The sequence below is a fragment of the Dipodomys merriami genome, unplaced genomic scaffold (genome assembly GCF_024711535.1).
Source record: "Dipodomys merriami isolate MVZ:Mamm:240054 unplaced genomic scaffold, mDipMer1.0.p SCAF_25, whole genome shotgun sequence".
NCBI lineage: Eukaryota > Metazoa > Chordata > Mammalia > Rodentia > Heteromyidae > Dipodomys > Dipodomys merriami.
The window spans coordinates 18,391,187-18,414,557 of NW_027203937.1; the positions used below are offsets into that span (position 1 = coordinate 18,391,187).

A 23,371-nucleotide genomic window follows, 5' to 3' on the forward strand; every position below is an offset into this window, starting at 1 on the left:
GGGGGGGGGGGGGGCAGACCTGGGGCTTGAGCTGCTTTTGCTCAAGGCTAGCACTCTACCACTAGCCTACATTCCCCACCCCAAATCAAGGCTCTTTGAGCCTGCTTTTGCTTCCAGAGCCCTGACCACCCTTCTCGCCATCTCTTCTTGGGGTCACATTTTGCCCAGGAACTTCACTTCACCTGGCCTGTGGCCTGTGCTGTGAGGAACATTTAAGGTTTGTTTCTGTTTGTGTGCATGTGCACATACAAGGTCTGGGTTTAAGCTCAGTGTGGACATTGTCACTTGGCTATTTTGCTCTAAGTGAGCATTCTCCTACTTGAGCCACAGCTCCACTTATGGCTTTTTAGTGCTTAATTGAAGGTAAGAGTTTCACAGACTTTTCGTACCTGGGCTAGCTTCAAATCACAATCCTCAGAGCTCAGTCTCCTGAGTAGCTAGGATTATAGGAGTTGATGCCTGGCTCTTAATTTTTTTTTTTTTTTTTTCCCCTGTGCAGGCTCTAGAGCTTGAACTTAGGGCCTAGGCACTGTCCTTAAGCTTTTGTGCTCAAGGCTAGCACACTGCCACTTGAGCCACACCTCCACTTTTGGCTTTTTGGAGATAAAAGTCTTAGACTTTCCTGCCTGGGCTGGCTGCATGCCTATTCTCAGATCTAAGCTTCCTGAGTAGCTAGGATTACAGGCACTCTATTTCCTTTTTAAGGGCACGTTTTTTTAGTATGGTTTTGTACTTGGCTTCCGGGAGGCGTTCTCCCTCCAGGGCAGGCAAAGTTCCTGTGAACAGACTGGGGCCTGAGCAGAGGTCAGAACATTTCATTTGAGTAATCCTGTGCCAGCTCACTGTGTGCCCTGCTGGGAATGACAAGGGCACAGCTGTGAGTCAGAAGCAGACCTTCCCTGCAGTTGGTACATTAGGGGGAGCTGGGAGAGAGAAGAAAATGAGAAAATCCACCAAGAATGTGTCCAGAGCTGTTTGGCTGTCACGTAAGAGGGCATTTCCATCAGGCTTCAGGGTTCACATGCTGAGATGGTGACAAGGGAGCAAATGAGCAAAGGTACAGCAGGGGGCTGTCAAGGCCCTTGGGTGCTGGGCCAGGGCGTCGGCAGGTCTCGGAGGTTCCTTAGCAGGAAAGCAGTGTCCTGAGTAGGGCATTAGAAAAGTGGATGGGCTAAGTGGAGGTGGAGGCTTCACCCTCCAAGCGAGGAGCCCCAGGCTCTGCTCAAGGCTGTGCTGTTGTTGACCCTGTGCTGATTCTGGGCCCTGCTGATGTGGGCAGCTGGAGCCCAGGGCTATGGCTGGAGGGCAAGGCTCCTTGTGATGGGGCTGGCACTGTCCTCGGCTTGGCCTGGGGAGGTAAAGGCAGACAATGATCAGAACTAAGGAACACAGGGACACCTATCATTTTCCTCTAGGCCTTGCCTCTTTTTGTTTTCACTTTAGGCTGACAGGGGAAGAGTGGAACACGGGGGCTACTGCAGCCTCTCCTTCCCACAAAGCAGCAGCTCCTGTCCCTGGATGCTCTCCCTTGGGGGTTACTCACCCAGAGCTGAGCCAGGATGACATAGCGCTGGGCGACCTGTCCAGGGTCCGCAAAGACACAAGAGAAGTTGGTGCTTTGCAGGGTTGGACTCAGCTCCTCCAGCACCAAGTCCCTCTGAAGCTGAGTGCTTGTGCGCCTGTGCTCGTAGCTGGAGCAGGGGAGGCAGGCGTGAGAGGACCGCAGGGGGAGGCCTCCCTCCCGCTGCTTCACTGCTGAGGACCCTCACCTGGTGCTGCCCTCTCTCATCTGGCCTGGGAGGTACTCTATAAAGGAACCATTGCCCAGCCAGTAGAGGATGCTGAAGTGGGGAAAGCGGCTGCAGGCAGTACAGGACAAGGTCAGCGATCCATCTGGGGGCACATGTGCCTGTTAGCCCTTCCCAAGAGCAGACCCCGCCCACCCCGCTAGCTCCCATCAGGAAGCTGGAGCACTGCTGCGCACCCCGCCTACAGAAGAAATGAAGGGGGAGAGGGGAAGCACACGTAGGGGTCTGCAAGAGAAAGCCCTGAGCACAGGGAATGTGGGGAAGGGTCCTTCGTCCATATGATGAACCCATTTCTGAGCGTTTCCCTCAGGATGACATCTTCTGGTGTCCAGTCTCTGATTCTGGGAGGCCAGGCCACAGGGGACATGACATATACAGGCTGATGACTTCGAGCTAGCTGGAGGGCAAGCAGGCTCTGGACAGAGCACACCTTCTAGTTCACTGCAACCAAGGCCTATGGAGGTCCCATTACCACTGCTTATGTCTGAGTCTCATCTTCAATAAAGATTATCTTTGGGTCTGGCCTGGCTGGTGACTTGTGTAAGGTCCACCAAAAAGTCAGCCCAACCCCTGGGATGTCTGTGCCACAACCCACCCCTGACACTCTGTCCTCCCTGGGCTCCCACTATTGCTCCTTACTCAGTGGCACTTCCGTCTCTGGCCAGGTCACCTCCAGTGCTGGACACCGCTTAGTTGGCGGGAGCACTGGGGGCCAGGTGAGGCAGGCTTTCTTGGTCCCAGCTGAGGCCGAGGCAGCTGTGGTGGTCACAGGGGTTGAGGCGGTTCGGGCCAGGGGAGTGATGGTGTGGGCACACAGAAGCAGGACCCACAAAGAAGTGGGGTCTGGAGAAAGGACAGTCACAGAAGTTACCAACTGACCTTACTGGCACTGCTCAGCACCCCAACTTCTTTTTTTTTTTTTTTGTCAGTCGTGGGGCTTGAACTCTGGGCCTGAGCACTGTCCCTCAGCTCTTCAGCTCAAGGCCAGCGCTCTACCACTTGAGCTACAGTGCCACTTCCGGTTTTCTGGTCAGCACCCCAACTTCTATCTTAACCAAGTTGCAACCTAGTTAAGGCTATAACCCTAGGCTAGAGATGCGTGGGGTAAAGTCAGGAAAGGAGGTCCCTCCGGACCTTTTGAACGGAGCACAGAGAAGCCTAGGAATGGAGCCTGGGCTGGTGTATCCCCATTATCCAGTCGGGGGGGGTTCCCCTGGGGGTACAGCTTTGTTCAGCACATCCCCCCTGCAGCCCACATCCCACCTGCTATCCGGATCTGTCTCATTGTCATGCTGCATACGCAGGATCTGGGGAGAGATGAGGAAAGGTCAGCTACCACACCTTTGAGAGACTTTATCTGTCAACTTCATAGCTGCTCTGTAAAAAGCCAAACCTTCAGTGGGCTTCCCAGCTCTGTCCTGTCCATCTGTCCCATTGGTTAACTTGCCGAAGCTGCCTGCAGCACAGGCTGGGGCTGTCAGTACTCTTGGCTGTTACCAAGTGATAATCTCCCCCACCTGGCTCTAACTAATGTGCTGGCTACCCAGTCCAATCTTACCCCTTTCATACAGACAGGAACACAGGCTGAGGCCAGGGACTTACCTTGTCACTCAGGAGGTAACGCTGGCTCTGCCACCAGCACCTGTCCGGGAAGGCAGGATGCAGAAAACTCTTTCTGGGAAAGCAAGGCCCACTCCATTCACTTTCACTTTCATTATGAACTTAGGGAATTCTTTTGTTTGTTTTTTGGTCGGTGGTGGGGCCTGAACTCTGGACCTGTGCACTGTCCCTCAGCTCTTCAGCTCAAGGCTAGCACTCTACCACTTGAGCCACAGCGCCACTTCCAGCCTTTTCTGCTTCTGCGGTGCCGGGGCCTCATGCATGCAAGGCAAGCGCTCTACCACCGAGCCACCTTCCAGCCCCTTTAGGAGGCTGTTCCCACAGAGGCCACTGTCCTCCCCACAGGCAGAGCTCCGCTTGTTCCTGGGTGCTTGTCATCCAGAGCCAGGCCAGGATGGTGTGACACCAGGCACTTTATCCAAGGCACGCACGCACGCACGCACACACACATACACACAGGATGGGGCTCAGTGTACCAGTGCTCCCCAAAGCAGCCACGGAGACAGTATCTCATTCCGTTAACTCCTAGGTCCCTACTCCTCAAACACCAAACCGGACCTGACTACGCCCCAGGGCCACCTCAGGTGCAATCTATGTAAGAGCCACAGGTCAACTCTGTCCTGTTCCATTAAGAGTCCCCTCTGTGCTTTAGTAAGAGCCAGACCTTTGTTTTTATTGAGGTGGGGCACTGCTTCCTCCACCTTCCTACCAATATTCAGACAACATTCCTAGATACTGGAGACCTCAGCCTGGCTCACCAAACACTTTAGGCTCAAGGCCATACAAGCCCATCAACATCCTAGTCTTTCTAGGCTCCCCATCTCCACCCAGCCCTAAGATCAGCTATTTCACCCAATATCCACCTATGACTCACAAACTCTCCCCTTGCTCCTTCAGATCTTCCCTACCTGGTTCCCAAAATGTCCAGAAATGCTCCCTTTTCAGAAGCTCCCTTCTGGGACAGACAGGCCCAGTGCTGCTAGGAACATATGCCACAACTCAGGAAATAGCATCTCCCTGCCTAGTCTGCAGAAATCCATAGCCAAGCCCAGAATATGATGCAAGCTGAGAGTTAACTTTGAAAGAGGAAGGCCTTTCTCAGTATGGCACAAACCAAGGAAATTAGGGCTGGGTTAGGGCCAGGACTGGGGTTAGGCAAAAGCTGGGCTATATTCACTACTCTCTCAGGGACCTGCAAGTACCTACGGAAGCAGAAAGACCATATTGGGAGAATCCAGCGCACGCACACATTAAGTTTGGGGAAGAACTGTGCCTGAGGTTTATAAACTGATAAAAACTGTGGAGGTAGCTGGGCACCAATGGCTCACGCCTGTAATCCTAGCTATTCAGGAAGCTGAGATCTGAGGATCATGGTTCAAAGGCAGCCAGGGCAGGAAAGTCTGTGAGACCCTTATCTCCAATAAAGCACTAGAAAACTGGAAGTGGGACTGTGGCTCAAGTGGTAGAGCGCTCTTTCCTTGAGCTGAAGAGCTGAGGGACAGCGCCCAGGCCCAGAGTTCAAGCAGCACAAGCGGGGGTAGGGTAAAGGGGAGGAAGGGGCTTGAAGGACACATCAGGCACATGGACAGATTCAGGTGTAGACTAAAATCGCTGTCCTTTTCTTTTGATGCCAAGTTCACATTTCAGATTCTCAGCAATTCTGCCTACCTCCTGCCCAGAGGCTTCTAGGTTGCAGGGAAAAGTCCTCCCAGGAGCACCAAATCTCCACATTACTCAGGGAGGAAGGCTACTTGGGTGCTCTGGAAGAGTCCACGGGGGAATAGGTGCTAATGGCAGGGAAAGGGACTAGGTCTCTACCCGAGAGGAAACAAGATCTGAGGTGGCCACTGGGAAGTTGTGGAATGCTGGACGGCTAAATATGCTTTGTAGGGAGGACAAAAGTGATCTCTGGGCCCTCTGACCAGTCTTCATTGCTCTGAGGATGGGCTCAAAGTGGTAGTGTGGGCATGGGTACTATGCAAAGCCACAGATGGGTGAGAGACACCCAAGCTGAGACTGACCTTGAGGGAGGGGGGTGGCAGGGTGCAGTGGCATCCTAAACCCTAATCCAGGAGAACACAGCATTCTGAGGGCAACACTAACCATCCCATGCCCATCTCTCAGTGAGGGAGGAGCAGGACAACCCCACGTGCCCCAGGAAAAGAAGAAGTCAGCGTTCCAACCCAGCTCATGGAGCTTTATTCACACAAGTGACAAGATACTGCCCTTGAAGAGGCAGCCACCCTGGGCCATATTCCCTTGAAACACAGCGATGATGGGCACTGGTGCCCTTCCACTTCCAATGCCTAGCGGCTTCTGCCTGGAAGCCCCTATGCAAAACCTGCACTCAGGTAGGCCTTGTCTGCCTTCCCTCCCATCCACCACTCTCATGTCATCATGGCACCAGGCAGGGCTCATGAACAATGACGCTCACACAGGGCTGTTCCCTCCGCTGGGAATCCCTCACTAGCTTCAAGGACACAGTGTGACAACTGAAGAAGTTGACATCTGTCGTAGTCCTGCTACACACATACACACATGTATACGCCCTCGCTCAGGCTGTCAGGAAGGAAGTGATGAGCACACCGGCCTTTGGCACATATCCTCACTGATGGACCAACCTGTACAAGAGGCCTTCAATCACACCAACAGTTACCCCCAAACCAGATGGCGTCTGTTCCTGGATGAAGACAGCCTGCTCAGGGCAGGTTATCCGTGGTGCGGTTTCTTTCAGTTATCCCAGAACACATCATCAATGAATCCTGAGGCCCAGGGCTTCCCTGGGAAAAGTGACGGATGAGGTCCCAGTTGCCCCACCCTGTGTTTAGCTCCTGGACAGGGGAGACAGAATCAAACTCAATACCCATCCTAAGTCCTACACTGGGCAGCAAGGAAGCCCCCTTAGTGCTCATCTGTGGCACCAGTCTGAGCTTTTCAGCTCTTCGACACTGAGTGCACCACACTTGAACCCCACAGAAAAGGAAAGAAAGGAAAGCGAAGGGAAGGGAAGGAAAGAAAGGGAATATGCAGGCAGAGACTCTCAGCTACCTGAGAACCAATAGTGCTCTTAGCCAGAGGTGGGGCTTCTTTAAACCAAAAACATCATGGCTCTGCCCCAGCCCTGCTCAGGCAGGGTGAGACCTGGAGGGGGTAACTCCTCTGCTCCACAATAAAAAAGGTTTTTAAATATATTCATCAAAATAGTTTTCTTTTAAAAAGCCTCCCCCCCCCCCCCCACACCACCCCACTGTTGACAGCTCCACTGGCTGGTTCTCATCATATCCCTCCCCAGCCCGGACACAGCCAGAGAGGTCCTGAGTGACCCAAGCACCCCTTTGAGTCTTTCCCGCACAGGTCTTCGTGGGCAGCGAGGAGAGTGCCCTGAGGTCCATGGCAGGTGGGGTGGGTTCTTCATGGATGCTCTCCCTGACTATTCCAGACCCAGGACGTAGTTGATGCCTTGCACCAGGCCAATGATGACAGGTTGCCAGGCTACCAAGTATCGAAGCCAGTCTAACAGCTGTCCATACATGACATGAGGCCTCTCCCAGCTGTCGGCGTGTTAAGGATTAGAGGCTACATGTGAGACTGTTAGCATCACCCAGCACCGTGGGAAGGCCCTCCTTGGACCTGCCCACATGTTCCCACCGCTCTAGTCTAGAAGAAAGCTCTCTTCCCTCCATGTTGAAAATAACAGCCAAAGGCTGAGAATGGGGGAGGGGAGAAGCAGGGACTGGAGACAGCGTGAAGGCAGAGGTGAAACAGCTCCTCACAACCATGGAGGCCTTGTGTATCGATTTCTCTGAGCCTGTTAGTGTAAGAAAGAAGCCTGAGATCTATAGATATGCTGTAAACGTACCCGTGACCATGGCTGTAAGAAGGATGGAAGTGGGATAAGGTAACCCCAAAGGTTCTTCTGGTATGCAAATTTGTTAAGAAGAGGCTGATTCCAGGGACAGAGCAGAAGGGAACAGGGATCAAGAGGACAGTCCTGGCAAAGCCTCGAAGGAGGCCCTGTGGGTGCAAGTAGCCCAAGAGACACAGGGGCTCTTTCTTTTAACTTTAGATCTAAGTGCTGGAAAGGGGGGTGGGAGAGAGAGCCTGGGAAGTCCAGCTCCAAGGAAAGTATAGAGAAAGTTCATGAAACTGTGCGGAAAACCCAGCTTGGCCCATGTCTCTGAGAGCTAATGAAACCCCAAGTTTCAGCACGGCTATGGAATTACAACTGTTCCTCCTAAACTGGGCCCAAGAAGAATGAAACAGAACACCTGAAAGGAGGAGGCCAGAATCTCCTGTTCAAGGACTGTGAGCGTGTGCTAAGAATGTAATGTTCCATGAGAACCCCGGTGAGTACAGTCCCGCTAGAAGTGTAGGGAGAGCTGCAGAGTGGCTGGGGAAAGGAGTGGAGGCTAGCTCGGGAAACAGGTCCCAAGTTCACAATGGATGGAGAAGGCGCCCCTCAGCTGCTCCTTTGCCTTGCAGGTCTTCCATACTCACAGATCCAATCTCTAGCTACATGAAACAGGTAAGGAATGGCTCCTTGGCTAACCGTGCACAAAGTTCTCAATCACTAAACTGTTTCACTTATAAATTATATCCAGGTCAAAGTTGCCAGCACATGGAATGAGCAGTTACAAGAGAGGTACAAAGGAAGCACACAAGTAAATGGGGACAGCCATGACTAGAGTTTATGATGGGAAGCTTGGATCCCACCCCATGTGACACTGCAACTTCCCAGGAACAGTAGCCAAAGCAGCCAAACTGAATTGTAGGCTTGATCCAGGTTGGGGACAAGGCCCAGGAAAACCCAGACACTTGCTCACATGGGCCAGTATTTTCTTCCCACCCTCCATTCCCAACAAGGACCCAAACAAAGGATACGGATTGCTGAACATCCTCTTCAGGTCTACCTTCTCTTTGCAATAGGGGCACGTCTGCTTCTTTCCCACAATGCACCACCCACGGATACAAAACTCATGGAATCTGAGCATCGCTGGTTAAGGCAAGTGGTGGGAAGCCAGGATAATACATCAGCACAGCACCAGGTTTAGAAAGGTTCCAATTCTGGCTTCACTTTTTTTTTTGCCAGTTGTAGGGCTTGAACTCAGGGCTGGGGTGCTGTGCCTGAGCCTCTCAAAGCTAGCCCTCTACCTCTTGAGCAATGGCGCCACTCCCGGTTTTTAAGTGGTTAATTGGAGACAGGAGTCTCATGGGGACATTTCTGCGCAGGCTGGCTTCAAACCGCAATCCTCAGATCTCAGACTCTTGAGTGGTTAGGATTACAGGTGTGAGCTACTGGAGCCTGGCTGACTTCACTTCTTATAAACTATGGAATTTTGAGCAAGTCTTTTCTCTCTCAACCAAAGGTTTCTTCACACATGCAACAGGGATAATGATCCCAACATTACATGTTTGCTGTAGGGCAAAATAAAATATTACACATGGACCTCCCAACATAACACAGCAAATATACGACATATAGGAGAAGTGTTATTTAGAATGGGGATTTGATTGTAAACTGAGGGATCCCATTTAAGGTCCTTCCCTGTGATAACTGATCTTAGGTCAGCTAGCACAGGCGAAGGCTCTCTTTGACCTGGCAATCTATTACTATTCCTTCCATATAGACAGCACAAGGGTGAGGAAGACTGCAGTTTTGTGGTTTTCTTACACTCAAACTCTGTCTAGAGTCACAACTACCCCTGACTAGAGTGTAGTCTTAGGAGAGATGGGGTCCAGGAGCACCAGGAAAGCAGGATACACATGATTGCAGGACAGTCTGTACGTGTTCTCAATGATGCCCTCTTCACTGACGTCCACAAAGATCTGCTGTCCACACACGGCACACACGCTGTCCGAAAGGTGTTTGGTAGGCATGCCTGACTCACTGTAGAACTGGAGGAGAAGAGCAAGAGAGAAGGACAGACAAGCCATGAGAATCTGCCACAGTGGGAAGGCATCGCAGAAGCCTAGGGTCTTCTGAAAGGAGGCAAGTTGTCAGGGAGAGATATAGAACACCTTCTGAAAGCTATACATAGCTTATGTTGGCTGAACAGACAACAGAGAAAGGGACAGACTAGGGGCTAGGAACATGGTTTAGTGGTAGAGCACCTGCTTAGTATCCATGAAGCCCTGGGTCAGCACCACATAAACAGAAAAAGCTGGAAGTAGTGCTGTGGCTCAAGTGGTAGAGTGCTAGCATTGAGCTAAAAGAAGCTCAGGGACAGGGCTGGGAAGGTGGCTCAGTGGTAGAGCGCTTACCTTGCATGCATGAGGCCCTGGGTTCAATTCCTCAGCACCACATAAGCAAAAAGAAAAAAGCCAGAAATGGCACTGTGGCTCAAGTGGTAGAGTGCTAGCCTTGAGCTGAAGAGCTGAGGGACAAGAGCGCCCAGGCCCAGAGTTCAGGCCCTTCCACCGGACCCCCCCCCAAAAAAAAGAAGCTCAAGGACAGTGCCCAGGCCCCCCAGAGATCAAGCCCCAGGACTGGGGGGGGGGGAGGAACAAAAGCCAACTAGATATTTAAATGTCAATGCTCACAGCAGCATTATTCATAACAGCCTAAAAGTGTAACAACCCAGTACACAACAGATGAACATGTAAATAGAATGTGATACATAACATAGCCATAAAAAGGAATAAAGTCCTTCCGTCCTTCCTTCCTTCCTTCCTTCTTCTTCCTTTTCTTTCTTTTTTGTTCCCATTGAATTGTCTCTAAAAAAGCCAAAGCCACCTATGTTCATTAAAAAATGGCCCTAAGATGAGTGGGAGTGGAGCTGCCAAGGAAATAGGAACCCAGCCCTTGACAAGGAAAAAGGGAAGATGAATGGGCTCCCCAGAACAGACACAGGTGTGCCTGCCAGAACGTCCACTAAACCTAGAAGGGAGCCCACATCCTAAACTGTCCTTCTGAGAAACAGCTCTCGGCCATGAGAACAACTAGGTAGGAGTCCAGACCTCTCCCCGAGTGCAAGCACTCATTAAAGCGGACTCTACACCTATTACTGCCATCTCTCTTAAAGTCTGTACTACAATAAAGAAGAGGAAGGAAGGAAGGAAGGAAGGAAGGAAGGAAGAAAGGAAGGAAGGAAGGAAGGAAGGAAGGAAGGAAGGAAGGAAGGAAGGAAGGAAGGAAGGAAGGGGAAAAAGGAAGAAATTGGATGCTGGTGGCTTGTGCCTCTAATCCTAACTACTCAAGAGGCTGAGATCTGAGGATAATGATTCAAAGGCAAGCTAGGCAGGAAAAGTCTGTGAGATTATTAACTCTAATTAACTACCAAAATTCCAGAAGTGGAGCTGTGGCTCAAATTGTAGAGTACTAGCTTTGAGCAAAAAGGCTCAGGTACAATGCTCAGGCCTTGAGTTCAAGCTCTAGGAATGGCTGACACACATACACAGAGGAAATAAAAAATCCCCTGACTTCATCCCAAGAGGGATCAAGGGGCAGAGTGGGATGCTACATTGCCCATAAGTCCATGAATACAGAGCTTCCTGCCTTTATCTGCTTGAAAACACTAAGCAGCTCAAATTGAGCTCACTGTCAAAAAACACCGCAACTATCTCCTCACTGGCAAAACCAAAACCTGGGCTGGGAAGGTGGCTGAGTGGTAGAGAGCTTGCCTCACATGCATGAGGCCTTGAGTTCAATTCCTCAGCACCACATAAGCAGAAAAAAGCCGGAAGTGGTGCTGTGGCTCAAGTGGTAGAGCGCTAGCCTTGAGCTAAAGAGCTGAGGGACAGTGCCCAAGCCCAGAGTTCAGGCCTCACGACCGACCAAAAAAAAAAAACAGGAAAGAAAAGAAACAATGTAGGATCAGTACCCAAACCCTCTAACTACTGTTCACATCCTATCCACCACCCTACTGCTCCCAGCTGCCCATCAACATTGTTACATGTCACAGGAAGGGCTGCTCTGCTCACTGACTGCCAGTTATCCCTAAGTTTCTGATTTGTCCATCAAGTGCAAAAGGCAACGGAGAGGACAGCTAGAAGCAGAGGGAGACGCCAAGATCTTTGGAGTCTATACACTGTGCAATTCTCAAAAGCTAGAATCTCACATTAGTACCACAGAGTTCCTCTGAGAGGCCCAAGGCTCAGGACCCTGTTTAGGGTCTCCTGGGCACTTAGTGACACAGCTGATCAGGAAAGACAACAGCATAAACTGGGACTCCTAGAAGAGCCTGGCCTGGCTGGGGAATACAACAGACCCTCAGCCAATGCCTATTTTCATTTGAACTGCTAGCCTGTTAATTGAGTAAAAAGGTGAATGGTAGGCCATAGTTAGAAGAAATTAAAGAAAGCCTTTTCTGGAATGTTTGCTAGCTTAGAATTCCTTTTATTGGTGGTACTGGGGTTTCAACTACTGGCTTAGAATTTAGGTTCCATCAATTGAGTAAGAGAAGAGATGGCAAAGGTCTGGGTCAGCTCTAGCTGAGTCCTCTGAGACCACATATTGTGTGGCACAGGAGCACGGCTACTTATGCTGGCTCATTACACTGAAGTAATAGAATTTGGAACACTCCAACCTCAGAGGTGGGCTGGTGCTGAGAAAGGGTTTCACTTCAATTTATGCCAGAATTCTGATGCCAGGATGCTGGGCCAAAGGCTATATGATCAAAGCGGACTTCAAGAAGGTAAGGACAGTAGAAGGGAAGTCCAAAGAAATGTCTGTTAGAACTCTGGTTTCTGGAATGCCCCACCAGAAGCCAATGTGACTATGTGTCAGGATTAAATCACATAGGCTGTTTCAACACAGTCTGTCAAGTTAGAAAGTCCCTAGGATCCCCATGGTCACAGAACTCAGGAAAAGTCTGGACAGGACACTGAGGTGGAGATGACTGGGCTGGCTTCGAAGCATGATTCTCACAGCTAGCATCCTGTCCCCAGTATGGCTTTTGGTGTGAATTAAACTATAATGACTGGCTACCAAGAGCTTATGACCGCATATCACAAGCTTATGACTGCACTGTGACCAGCTTGGTGGAAAAAAAAAATTGTCTCCCGACCCAAAGAAGAGTCACTTTTAGTTCAGGTTACAGACATTTCCATGTGACATGAAACCAACAACTATTCTACACTAAACAGAGAAGAGTACAAAGGACTTGGGAATGCTGGTCAATACAGTAAGGAAACCTAAAAGCTTCATTTCTTTTTGTTGGTAGTGCTGAGATTTGAATTCAGGACCTCTACCACTTCTATCATCTCCCAACCCTTTTGCCTTATATTTTTTGTGACAGGGTCTCACATTTTTTGGCCAAACCAGCCTAGACTGTGATCCTTCTACTTACACCACCTGCATAGCTTAGATTTCGGGAATATCCCACCACATTCAGCTTATTTGTTGAGACAGGATCACAGGATCTCAGTAACTTTTTGCTAGGGCTATCTCAAACCAGGACCATCCCAATCTTTTTTTTTTTTGTGGTCATGGGGCTTGAAGTCTGGGTCTGGGCACTGTCTCTCAGCACTTCAGCTCAAGGCTAGCGCTCTACAACTTGAGCCACAGTACCATTTCCATTTTTCTGGCAGTTTATTGGAGATAAGAGTCTGACAGACTTTCCTGCCTGGGCTGGCACTGAACTGCAATCCTCAGATTTCAGACTCCTGAGTAGCTAGGATTACAGGCATGAGCCACTGGCGCCTGGCAGGATTATCCCAATCTTAATCCCATGGTTTCTTTTAGGTACCTTAACAATTAGGTAACTACAGGATCTCTTTAGACCAAACCATTCTCAGACAGAAGCGTGATGAGAAAGATGAATTAGATGTATTTCCTGACCTGGAGGCAAACAGTTGCAAAACCATCTGTGCCTCTCTGAGGCAGAAATTGTGATCTTAGAATGTGCAAGACTATGAAAAATGGCAAAGTGAAAATGTGCTATGTACACAAAATGGAGTATTATTCAGCCTTAAAAGGGCAGGACATTCTGACACACAACAAAAATGAATCTTGAGGATGCTAAGTGAAATAAACCAGTTACAAAAAGATACAAGACTGTGTGATTCCTCTCTTATGAAGTACTTGACCAGATCAAATACATCCAGAGATAAGAGTAGATTCAGACCAAAAAAGTTCTGGAAACCAATGACAATGATTACTGCAGATGTAAATGTACTTGATGTCAGTGAAATGTATCCTTAAAATTAAAGTGGTGGGCAGAGGTGCAGCTCAGTGGAAAAGCACTTGTTTAGCATGTGAGGCTCTGGGTCTGAACACAGTCTTGCCTTCTCCCACTACCCATCCCCCCCTCCAAAAAGAAGGGAAAAAAGGCTTATGATAGTAAATTCTATGTTACATATTTAGCACAATTAAAACCAAATGATTAGGACTGCTACTGGAAGCAGGCGATGGTAGCGCTGGCAAAGGCTGAACCTGATCACTTGGCATACAGTGTTCGTGGCTGAGAAATTACGACCACTTGAATAAAGGAGAAAATTAGACCAGACAGGGAAGAGTGAAGACCTCAAGACATCAGATTCTGAGTTCATAAACATCTATAATATTCTTGAAATTCAGTTTGCAGTCGTTAAGGTGTTTCTAGTAAAGACTGACATAAATAATAGACTCCTGGGATTCTCAGGGTTGCAATCGCTATCCCATGTTGCAGGCCCCTTGCCCACATCCATGAGGTGCGATCGACTGGGAAATCTCACTGATGTATAAACAATGAACAAATGAATGCCTGGTGATTCCCAGTATGGTGACAAACCAGTCTTCCCAGGACACTCCCCCTGGAAAGCAGCACACTACTTGTCTAGGGTCAGAAAGGTCACATTCCTTAGGATAAACCAAAGAGTCTTCTAAAAGGGCCTTCTATTTTCTTTTTCTCTCTTTCTCTTTTTTTTGGTTGGTCATGGAGCCTGAACTCTGGGCCTGGGCGCTGTCCCTCAGCTCTTCAGATCAAGGCTAGCGCTCTACCACTTGAGCCACAGCACCACTTCTGGCTTTTTCTGCTTATGTGGTGCTGAGGAATCAAACCCAGGGCCTCATGCATGCAAGGCAAGCGCTCTACCACTGAGTTACCTTCCAGCCCTGGCCTTCTATTTTCTATGCCACTACCTAGGGAAGTAGCTCCTCATATAAGACAGCAGAAGACTGGCCTGAGGAATGAAGAAGGGAAGGCATGTTTTTGTCAGGGACACAGAATTTAGATCTAGACACCAGGAAGATAGTAGTTGACTAGATGTGAACTCCAGGAGGTGGAGGCATGAAGGTAGGAGGCTGAGGGCCAGAGGAGGTGGTATTGAAGCACTGAAAGCAAAAAATCTTAACAACTCAGATTTAGTTTGTTTTCTTGCTAGCATCCTCAACCCTTCAATAAAGACAGCCTCTGCTCAGAGACAGAGGAAGGTACCAGGGTTTTTCCTTAGGCCAGACTATTAATGAATGAATTAGCATGAATGTGTGGAGTGCTGGAGGAAGACTACTGAGATCTCATAAAGAAAGATAATACAAGAGATCAAGAGGGCTGAGAATTTGGCTTAGTGGTAGAGTGCTTGCCCAGCATGCATGAAGCCCTGGGTTTGATTCCTCAGTACCACATACACAGAAAAGGCTGGAAGTAGTGCTGTGGCTCAAGTAGTACAGTGAGTGCTAGCCCTGAACAAAGTTCAGGGACAGTGCCCAGGCCCTAAATTCAAGTACTAGGACTGGCACACACTGGTGTGTATGAAATAATCTCTACCTCAATAAGAAATTATCCTACCACATCTTCTGGTGAAGCTGGAATTTATCATTTGTAGGGAACTGTCACATCACCATTAGAGATTACTACTTTCAATCACTAAAGTCCCTAATAATTCTTCCTAGCGTGCAAAGAGGACCTAGCTCAAATCCCACTTGGGGATCCAATTGTAATGATTCCATCTCCTGGGGGAGAAGCTAATGTATGATCAAATCTGAGCTCAGTCTGTCTGGAAAAAAGGAAATTCCATGACTAGTTATTACTGATCTGCCTGTGGAAATTAAGGCTATGCTTAAACTGACAGCTGATAATAGCCTTGACATAAAGTTGGCAAAAACCTGGGCTAATCACAGAATTGGTCTTACACAAACAAGAGAAGAAAAGGAAAGAAGTAGAGGGTAAAGAAAATACTAGCAAAAGTTGCTATAAAAAGCTGCTATGCCATAGTAGCAATCTTAGTGAATGGTGGGTAACAAGTGCAAAGTCAATAATTAAGACACTTCAGGGCCAGGAAATCTCTTCTGGTGAGTGAGCTGGTTAAAGTACAATATGAAGTCTACACAAATAGATAAAGACTGAAATGAAGTTAAAATATAGAATAGTTGCTCAAAAAGAATCTGTTAGGCTGTGTGTCAGTCTGTTTTTCATTACTATAACAACATGCCTGAGGCTAGGGATTTGTAAGGAAGATTTATTTAGCTCACAGTTTTGGAGGCTTAAAGTCCAAACAGCACAGCCTGTGCAGGGTGAAGACTCTGCATCACAACACTTCATGCTCCCAGTGACTTTCCACTGGCTTCATCTCTTTGTGGCTTTGTGGCTTTGTTTGTTTTTGTTTTCTTGCCAGTTCTGGGGCTTGAACTCAGCACCTGGGCACTGTCACTGAGCTTCTTTTTCAGACTTTTTTTTTTTTTTTTTTTTGTCATGGATCTTGAACTCTGGTCCTAGGCGCTGTCCCTCAGTTCTTCAGCTCAAGGATAGCACTCTACCACTTGAGCCACAGCACCACTTCTGGCCTTTTCTGTTTATGTGGTGCTGAGGAATCAAACCCAGGGCCTCATGCATGAGAGGCAAGCACTCTACCACTGAGCCACTTTCCCAGCCCACTGAGCTTCTTTTTGCTCAAGGCTATCACTCTACCACAGCGCCACTTCCAGCTTTTTCTGTTTATGTGGTGCTGAGGAATTGAACCCAGGGCTTTCTGAATGCTAGGCAAGCATGCTACCCCTAAGCCACATTGCCAGCCCTTGGCCTCATCTCTTAAAGTCCCACTATCTCAACACCTCCACATTGAGGACTCAGCCTCTAACACAGAACTCTTGGAGAACACATTAAAACTATATCCAAACCCTAACAGTGACTTATAAAGTGATCCAATATAATTTTTTTCCAATTTTTTCTAAACACAGGAAAGAGAAAATCAGTCTCTCCACAGTGAGGCCTAACACTTGATGAATGTTCCCCAGGATGATGGAAACAGTCTTCTTGGGGGGTGGGGTATCTGGACTGACAGTGAGATGGGGAGTACTTCTGTGTGGTTTAAATAAATGCACATAATACACTACTTTTATTTTTTTTGTCGGTCGTGGGGCTTGAACTGTGGGCCTGAGTGCTGTCCCTCAGCTCTTCAGCTCAAGGCAAGTGCTCTACCACTTGAGCTACAGCACCACGTCCAGTTTTCTGGTGGTTTATTGGAGATAGGAGTCTCACGGTCTTTCCTGCCCAGGCTGGCTTTGAACTGCAATCCTCAGATCTCAGCCTTCTGAGTAGCTAGGATTACAGGCGTGAGTCATCGGCACCCGGCCGACTTTTATTTTTTCAAAAAGGAAAATATCTTCATTTTGGAAAAACTTAGGTATATTTACTCAGGACTTTATCCACAGTTTAAGACTAAAGCATCTCCTCATGGTCTGTGTTTGGTCCTCTTCTAGTAGTATTCCTATCTTTGTGAAAGGCACCAACTCAACACTGGCAACAGAACCATCATCAACTCTGAGGCTCACATAGCCTTTACAGTTTCTCTTTCTGTCTCAGAAACCAAGCTATATCCAAGTTCTGTCAATCTCACTTCTAAAATGTTTTCCAAACAGTGGCTTCTCTCCCTTTCCACAATCTACTCCAATAGAAGTCACTTTTATGTTGCCCAGAAGACCACAATTATCCCTTCAAGAAGTCCAGTCTCACTGCAGGCCCCTCTCTAAGCTTTCTTCTTTTTGGGGGGGGGGGGGGGAGGAGGGGCCTGTGGGGCCTGAACTCTGGGCCTGAGCGCTGTCCCTCAGCTCTTCAGATCTTCAGCTCAAGGCTAACGCTCTACCACTTGAGCCACAGCGCCACTTCCGGCTTTTTCTGCTTATGTGGTGCTGAGGAATTGAACCCAGGGCCTCATGAATGCAAGGCAAGCACTCTACCACTGAGCCACCTTCCCAGCCCTCTCTAAGCTTTCTTTACTCAGCAGTCAAAGTGCTTGGCTTAATGCAAATCTGTGAAATTATTCCTTATCTTCACCTGTCACAGTTTAGTATAGACATTAAAATATTTAATTTGGCCATTAAGGTCTTTCTCTTATCTGGCTGCTATTTCTCTAGATATTTCCATCATTCTAAGCCAGCCACTGTGGCCTCAGTACCTCACAATGCCTACCTATCCAGCAACAGGACTCACAAGCCATTATCCCTCCGTGGAACACTCTTCTTCAGCCACTTAACCCCTAATCACTGTTGAACTTAGCCCATTAGTGGCTTCTTTGGGGAAGGTATCTTTGAGCCAAGACTAAAATGTCACTGCTCTTTTGTTCATACTATCATGCGTCTTTCCTTCCTATTAATACTTCCTCAAATGTGTGGGTGTTCCTTTAATACTGATCTTTTCCATGAGAGAGTCAAGTTAATTTAGGCAAAAGTTATCTCTGGTTTTTGAATACTTTTGCAATTTCAACATACAACACTGTGCCCAGGCACATAATCACTGCCCACTGGGTAAAGTGGTTCTTTCCCTATGAGGGCCCTAAAGTTAAAAACTCCAGGAGATATCTGAGATCTGGCTTTTCAAATTTTAAGGAAGGGATTTTATCTCATCCCTCAGTGTTTTTCTCTTCCATCAAGCAAGTGATGCTAACTTGAACAATCTGGAGGGGCAGGAGGCAGTATTAAGAGCATAGGTGATAGCAACCAAGCTAGAAAGACAACCAACTAATTGGGAAGAAATATTTACCAGCAATATATCAGACAAGGGGTTAATATCCAGTATATACAGGGAACTCCAGAAACTAATCCCTCCTAAACCTAACAAACCAATTACTAAATGAGCAAGGGAACTAAAGAGAGACTTCTCAGATGAAGAGATAAAAATGGCAAAGAAACACATGAGGAGATGTTCACCATCCCTGGTTGTGAATGGAATGCAACCCTGAGATGCCACCTTACCCCAGTCAGAATGGCCCACATCCTAAAGTCAGCCAACGACAAATGCTGGAGGGGATGTGGAGAAGGAGGAGCCCTATACACTGCTGGTGGGAATGTACACTTATACAACCACTTTGGAAAGCAGTCTGGAGGGTCCTCAGAAAGCTAAATGTTGACCTCTCTCCCTTATGATCCAGTCATAGCACTTCTAGGCATCTATCCTGAACAACAGGAACCAGGATACAAGGACACATGCACCTCCCTGTTCATTGCAGCACTGTTCACAATAGCTAGGATATGGAAACAATCCAGATGTCCCACCACAGATGAGTGGATCCAAAAATCATGGTATCTGTACACGGTGGAATGTCGTGCAGCCATTGGAAAGGACAGAATGGTGGCATTTGCAGAGAAATGGATGGAGCTAGGGGAAGTCATGTTGAATGAGGTGAGCCAGGTGCAGGGAGTCAAACGGCACATGGTCTCCCTGATACATCTATCCAAAATATTAGGTGAAGTGATACGACAAAATTAACAGGGCTTAAGAAACAAAGGACTTCCACTCATCTGGTCGAATCACTACTAAGTGACCCCATGCTGCTGATCACATGTATAGTATATATGTGCACACCAGAGGGAAACCAGGAGGATGACACAGAACTAGAGGGAATCATGGAAAAACATACACCAGCAGGACCCATCAGCTGCACTGGACATTGACCAAAATGAACTAAGCAACTTAATGGCAGAGATGGGAGGGAGAGAACGAGTGGGAAAGAGGGAACAGCTGATGCTATGCAAAACAAAAGAAATGTACATATCACCCAATGTGGAAGAAATAACTGTATTGCAAAGCTCATAGAACTCATAAATGTTATAGACCATGATAGACAATTTGCTCCATGAAAGTTAGAATATGTTTGTGACTTTAACTAAGCATCACTATCCCACAATATTGTGAAATTTGGGAAATTATGTAACCACTTAATCACAATAAAAAATTTGGAAAAAAAAAAAGAGCATAGGTGGCAGCGAGGGTGGTGTGGATCTGGATACATTGCATGTGTATCTGCAAATGTTACAATAAAATACAAATAAAAATGTATTTAACAAAATGCACTATACATTGTCTAAAAAGCATTTAATAAAATGAATTTTTTTTTAAAAGAGGAGCACAGAAGAAGTCCAGTGTGGTGGTCCAAGCCTGTAATCCTAGCTTTTTAGGAGGCAAAGATTGGAGGATCAGGGTTTCAGGCTAGACCAGGCAATGGCTGAGTGTTAGTGGACATCTGTTGTTACAGCTACAGGGGAAGCACAATGACTGTGTACAGTGGCACATGACGTGAGACACACAGTAGGAGGATCACAGGCCAGGATGGTTCAGACATAAAGTGAGACCCTACTTTGAAAATAACTAATGCAAAAAGGAGGAGAGAGCAGGTGGCAGAGCAACTGCCTGGCAAGTATAAGGCCCTGAGTTCAAACTTGAATACTTCAAATAAAAGTAAAGTAAATGACCTTACCCCTATGGTAGATGCCATGTAGTCTGCACACATTTCTGCAAAGTCTCGCTCAAGAACTCCATAGTAGAGGCCATAGAAAAGGAGAGAAATGCCAAAGTCCATAGCATCTTCTGGTTTAATCCTGTGTGGGAAACACCACAGCCAGTAAGACTTGCCCCAACATACAACTGCTTTGGATTACTACTTTGGGACACTCAAGGCAGGCTCTATTGCTAGAGGGCTCAGGGTAGAGCAAAGATTGACAAATTAAGACCAATTCAGATTTGTGATTTACTTCTTGAGAAAGCTAGTCTAGCACTGTGAGCTGTAAAGACAACAGCTCTGTTTCCAACTCGACTCCCAATTCCTTTTGTGACCAGCAGCCAGTCTTGTAACTGCCCAAGGCCTGCTCTGGTTGGACCTACATGCTGGGGATGCCACTGTTGGCAACTGCTAGATACCAAGTATTGAAATTTAATCTAGAAGTTAGTGATTCAGTGAGTTGTCTTATCTTGAGCCAGCCAAGGTGAAATGACTGAGCCCTCCAAAAGGAAGGAAAGCATGACAGAATCTGAGTATCACTAGAGCAAAGACTGAAAATGATGCCAGTGGACACACATCTCCTCCCAGGTTCTTTCTCCGGTGGACATAAAGCATGGCTTTGCCTGGAGATATACCCTTGGACCCTGATGAACAGGTTGGAGCAGGATAACAGAGTTCTCTATCAGTATAAATACCTACACAAAATATACTAGATTATTTTCCTCTTGTTCCACAGAACCTAAAGTATTTTCTGCCTTTTTTTTGTTGTTGGGGGGGGGGGGGGTGAACTCTGGGCCTGGGCGCTGTCCCTCAGCTCTTCAGCTCAAAGCTAGTGCCCTACCACTTGAGCCACAGCACCACTTCCAGCTTTTTTCTGTTTATGTGGTGCTGAGGAATAGAACCCAGGGCCTCATGCATGTGAGGCAAGCACTCTACCACTGAGCCAACTTCCCAGCCCCTTAAAATATTTACTATTTGACCTTTTATATAAAAAGTGTGCCAAGCTGAGTACTGGTGGCTCATACTTGTAATCCTAGTTACTCAGCAAGCTGAGATCTAAGGGTTGCACTTCAAAGCCTGCCTGGGAAGAAAAGTCCTCAAGACTCTTATCTCTCCAATTAACTACCAAAAAGCTGGACGTGGAGTTATGGCTCAAGCAGTAGAAAGCTGGCCTTGAGCAAAAAGAGCCTGTGGACAACACCTTGACCCTGAGTTCAAGCCCTAAGACTGGAACACGTGCATGCGCACATGTTTGCACGCACGCGCGCGCACACACACACACACACACACACACACACAGTTACACACACACACACACAGTTACACACACACACACACACACACACACACACACACACACACACACACACACACACACACACACACACACACACACACACACACACACACACACACACACACACACACACACACACACACACACAGTTTGCCAAGCTGGGTTCCAGGTAGATCATGCCTGTAATCCTAATTATTCGAGAGGCTGAAATCTGCGTATCTGTGGTTTGAAGCCAGCCTGGGCAGGAAAGTCCATGAGATTCCTATCTCCAATAAACCACTAAAAATTTGGAAGTAGAGCTGTGGTTCAAATGATAGAGTATTAGCTCCAGGACAAAAAAAAAAAAAAAAAGCTCAAGGACAGCATTCAGGCCCGAGTTCAAGCCTCAGGACAAGCACAATTAAAAAAAAAAAGTTTGCCAAACACATGTTTAGAAAAAAGACAGTAAATATCTGACAAATATCCTAGCTTCTCAGAAGACTATGATCTGAAGATCATAGCTAACGGGAACAGAAAAATCATGACTCTTATCCAGCAATTAATCAGCAAAAAGCTAGAAGCGATTGTGTGCCTCAAGTAGTAGAGCACCAGCCTTGAGCAAAAAGAGCCAAGTGAGAGTACTAGGCACTGAATTCAAGCACAGTACCAATTCCAAAAAGAAAAAAAAATAATTAAGTTGTATCTTTACATATTTTGTATCATGTCAAAGTTAACTTTTGTTCCAAGTATATAAACTAAGAAGGATGAAGTCCCTGTAAGATTGGGAAGTTTGTTTACAATTCCAAGGACCTGAGTCTATAAACTTTTTTTTTTATCAAACTACTTGATAAGAAACTGTTAAGTGGTGCTCTACCACTAGAGCCAAATCATCAAACTTTTTTTTTCTGCTTTAGTTATTTTTTTGATATCCATCTTCCTATTGTCTCCTTTGTAATTGGATTACAAATGTACACCACCACACGTGGCTTCTTTGTTATGATAGGATTTTTTGCCCAGACTGGTCTCAAACTTCAAGTTCTATACCCACATAGCCAGAAGTTGAGACTTTAGGTATGAATCACTGCACCCAGACCTTAAAGTTGTGAATCTGAATTTGTCTACCAACCTTGTACTATTAACTTACTGACCAGATGTCATTGACCTTATTCCAGTTAACCTAATCAGAAGCATAAATTGAGATCCTCAATTTATTTTTCCTCCTGTATAACTTAGGCAAGTGAAAAGAAACTAATTACAGAAAAAAACCCTTTAAAATATAATATAAAATCTTGATTTTCTTTTCTTTTTTTTTTTTAAACCACACAGGCTAGGAAAATAGCTGGAAATACCTTGCTTTCTTTTGATGAGATGTATTAGATTCTACATGGATGACATCCTCTAAACCTTTCTGGAGTCTGTTTATTCCTTCAGCCTGATTTACCCCTGGAAGAAAGGAGTCTATGGGTGTCCTCTCACTATGTAAAGTAACACTTAGTTTTACTTGTTCCCAAATAAAACTCTTTTGGTTTCAAATATGTATCTGCCTACAGCATTCTGGGTTTGGGGATAAGGTCAGTGCCCTTCCTATCTATGACTTTAAATGGGAACTCTAAATCCTTTTAACTTCAGTTAGTGTTGTAGGCTTAGGACTCTTACTCCATAGTCCACAGTCACTATTATTTGACTCAGGTAACCATATTTCCACCCTCTGCTGACGTACTAGCTCATCCCCAACTCAGGACATGTTGGCTTCTGCCTCAATTGCAGGTAGGAGCGTTGCTGGTATTTGAACTCAGTGGCACTGTACTTGAGCTTTTGTGGCTCTAGGCTAGTGTTCTACCACTTGAGCTCTACTTCTGGCTTTTGGGTGGTTAATTGGAAATAAAGAGTCTCATGGGGGGGTTGGGAAGGTGGCTCAGTGGTAGAGCGCTTGCCTTGCATGCCTGAGGCCCTGGATTCGATTCCCCAGCACCACGTAAGCAAAAAGAAAAAAGCCAGAAGTGGTGCTGTGGCTCAAGTGATAGAGCGCTAGCCTTGA

The 23,371-nt window shown here is 47.1% G+C and overlaps 2 protein-coding genes across 4 annotated transcripts in view; both read right to left on the bottom strand.

Annotated features, from left to right (window-relative positions):
* Positions 1–100: 100 nt before the first annotated feature.
* On the bottom strand, positions 101–5,503 carry Il18bp (interleukin 18 binding protein). Of its 2 annotated transcripts, XM_070035122.1 has the most exons (7): positions 4,337–5,503; positions 3,411–3,450; positions 3,072–3,115; positions 2,448–2,651; positions 1,770–1,893; positions 1,544–1,691; positions 101–1,348 (listed from the first exon to the last, which is right to left on the bottom strand). In XM_070035122.1, the coding sequence occupies exons 3-7, from the start codon at positions 3,097–3,099 to the stop codon at positions 1,223–1,225; spliced, it is 630 nt and encodes a 209-aa protein (XP_069891223.1). In that variant the 5' UTR covers positions 3,100–3,115; positions 3,411–3,450; positions 4,337–5,503; the 3' UTR covers positions 101–1,222. The 2 variants fall into 2 exon arrangements, with proteins under 2 accessions (XP_069891223.1, XP_069891224.1); XM_070035123.1 differs by lacking the exon at positions 3,411–3,450.
* Positions 5,504–5,604: 101 nt separating this feature from the next.
* Rnf121 (ring finger protein 121) overlaps positions 5,605–23,371 on the bottom strand; it is a 65,064-nt gene continuing 47,297 nt past the window's right edge. For both annotated transcript variants that reach the window (XM_070035119.1, XM_070035120.1), the window contains 4 exons: positions 20,037–20,157; positions 9,190–9,323; positions 8,310–8,411; positions 5,605–6,979 (listed from right to left, as the gene is read on the bottom strand). In XM_070035119.1, coding sequence (XP_069891220.1) covers positions 6,859–6,979; positions 8,310–8,411; positions 9,190–9,323; positions 20,037–20,157 — 478 coding nt within the window. In that variant the 3' untranslated portion in view covers positions 5,605–6,858. The remainder of the gene's footprint in view (positions 6,980–8,309; positions 8,412–9,189; positions 9,324–20,036; positions 20,158–23,371) is intronic.

Bases quoted from the DNA above. Each gene is read 5' to 3' on its own strand.
- Il18bp (XM_070035123.1), bottom strand. From the start codon at position 3,099: ATGACAATGAGACAGATCCGGATAGCAG. The intron at 1,692-1,769 runs GTGAGGGTCCTC...CCCCTGCTCCAG, and splicing joins ATGAGAGAGGGCAGCACCAG to CTACGAGCACAGGCGCACAA. The intron at 1,349-1,543 runs GTGAGTAACCCC...TTACCTCCCCAG, and splicing joins TCATCCTGGCTCAGCTCTGG to GCCAAGCCGAGGACAGTGCC.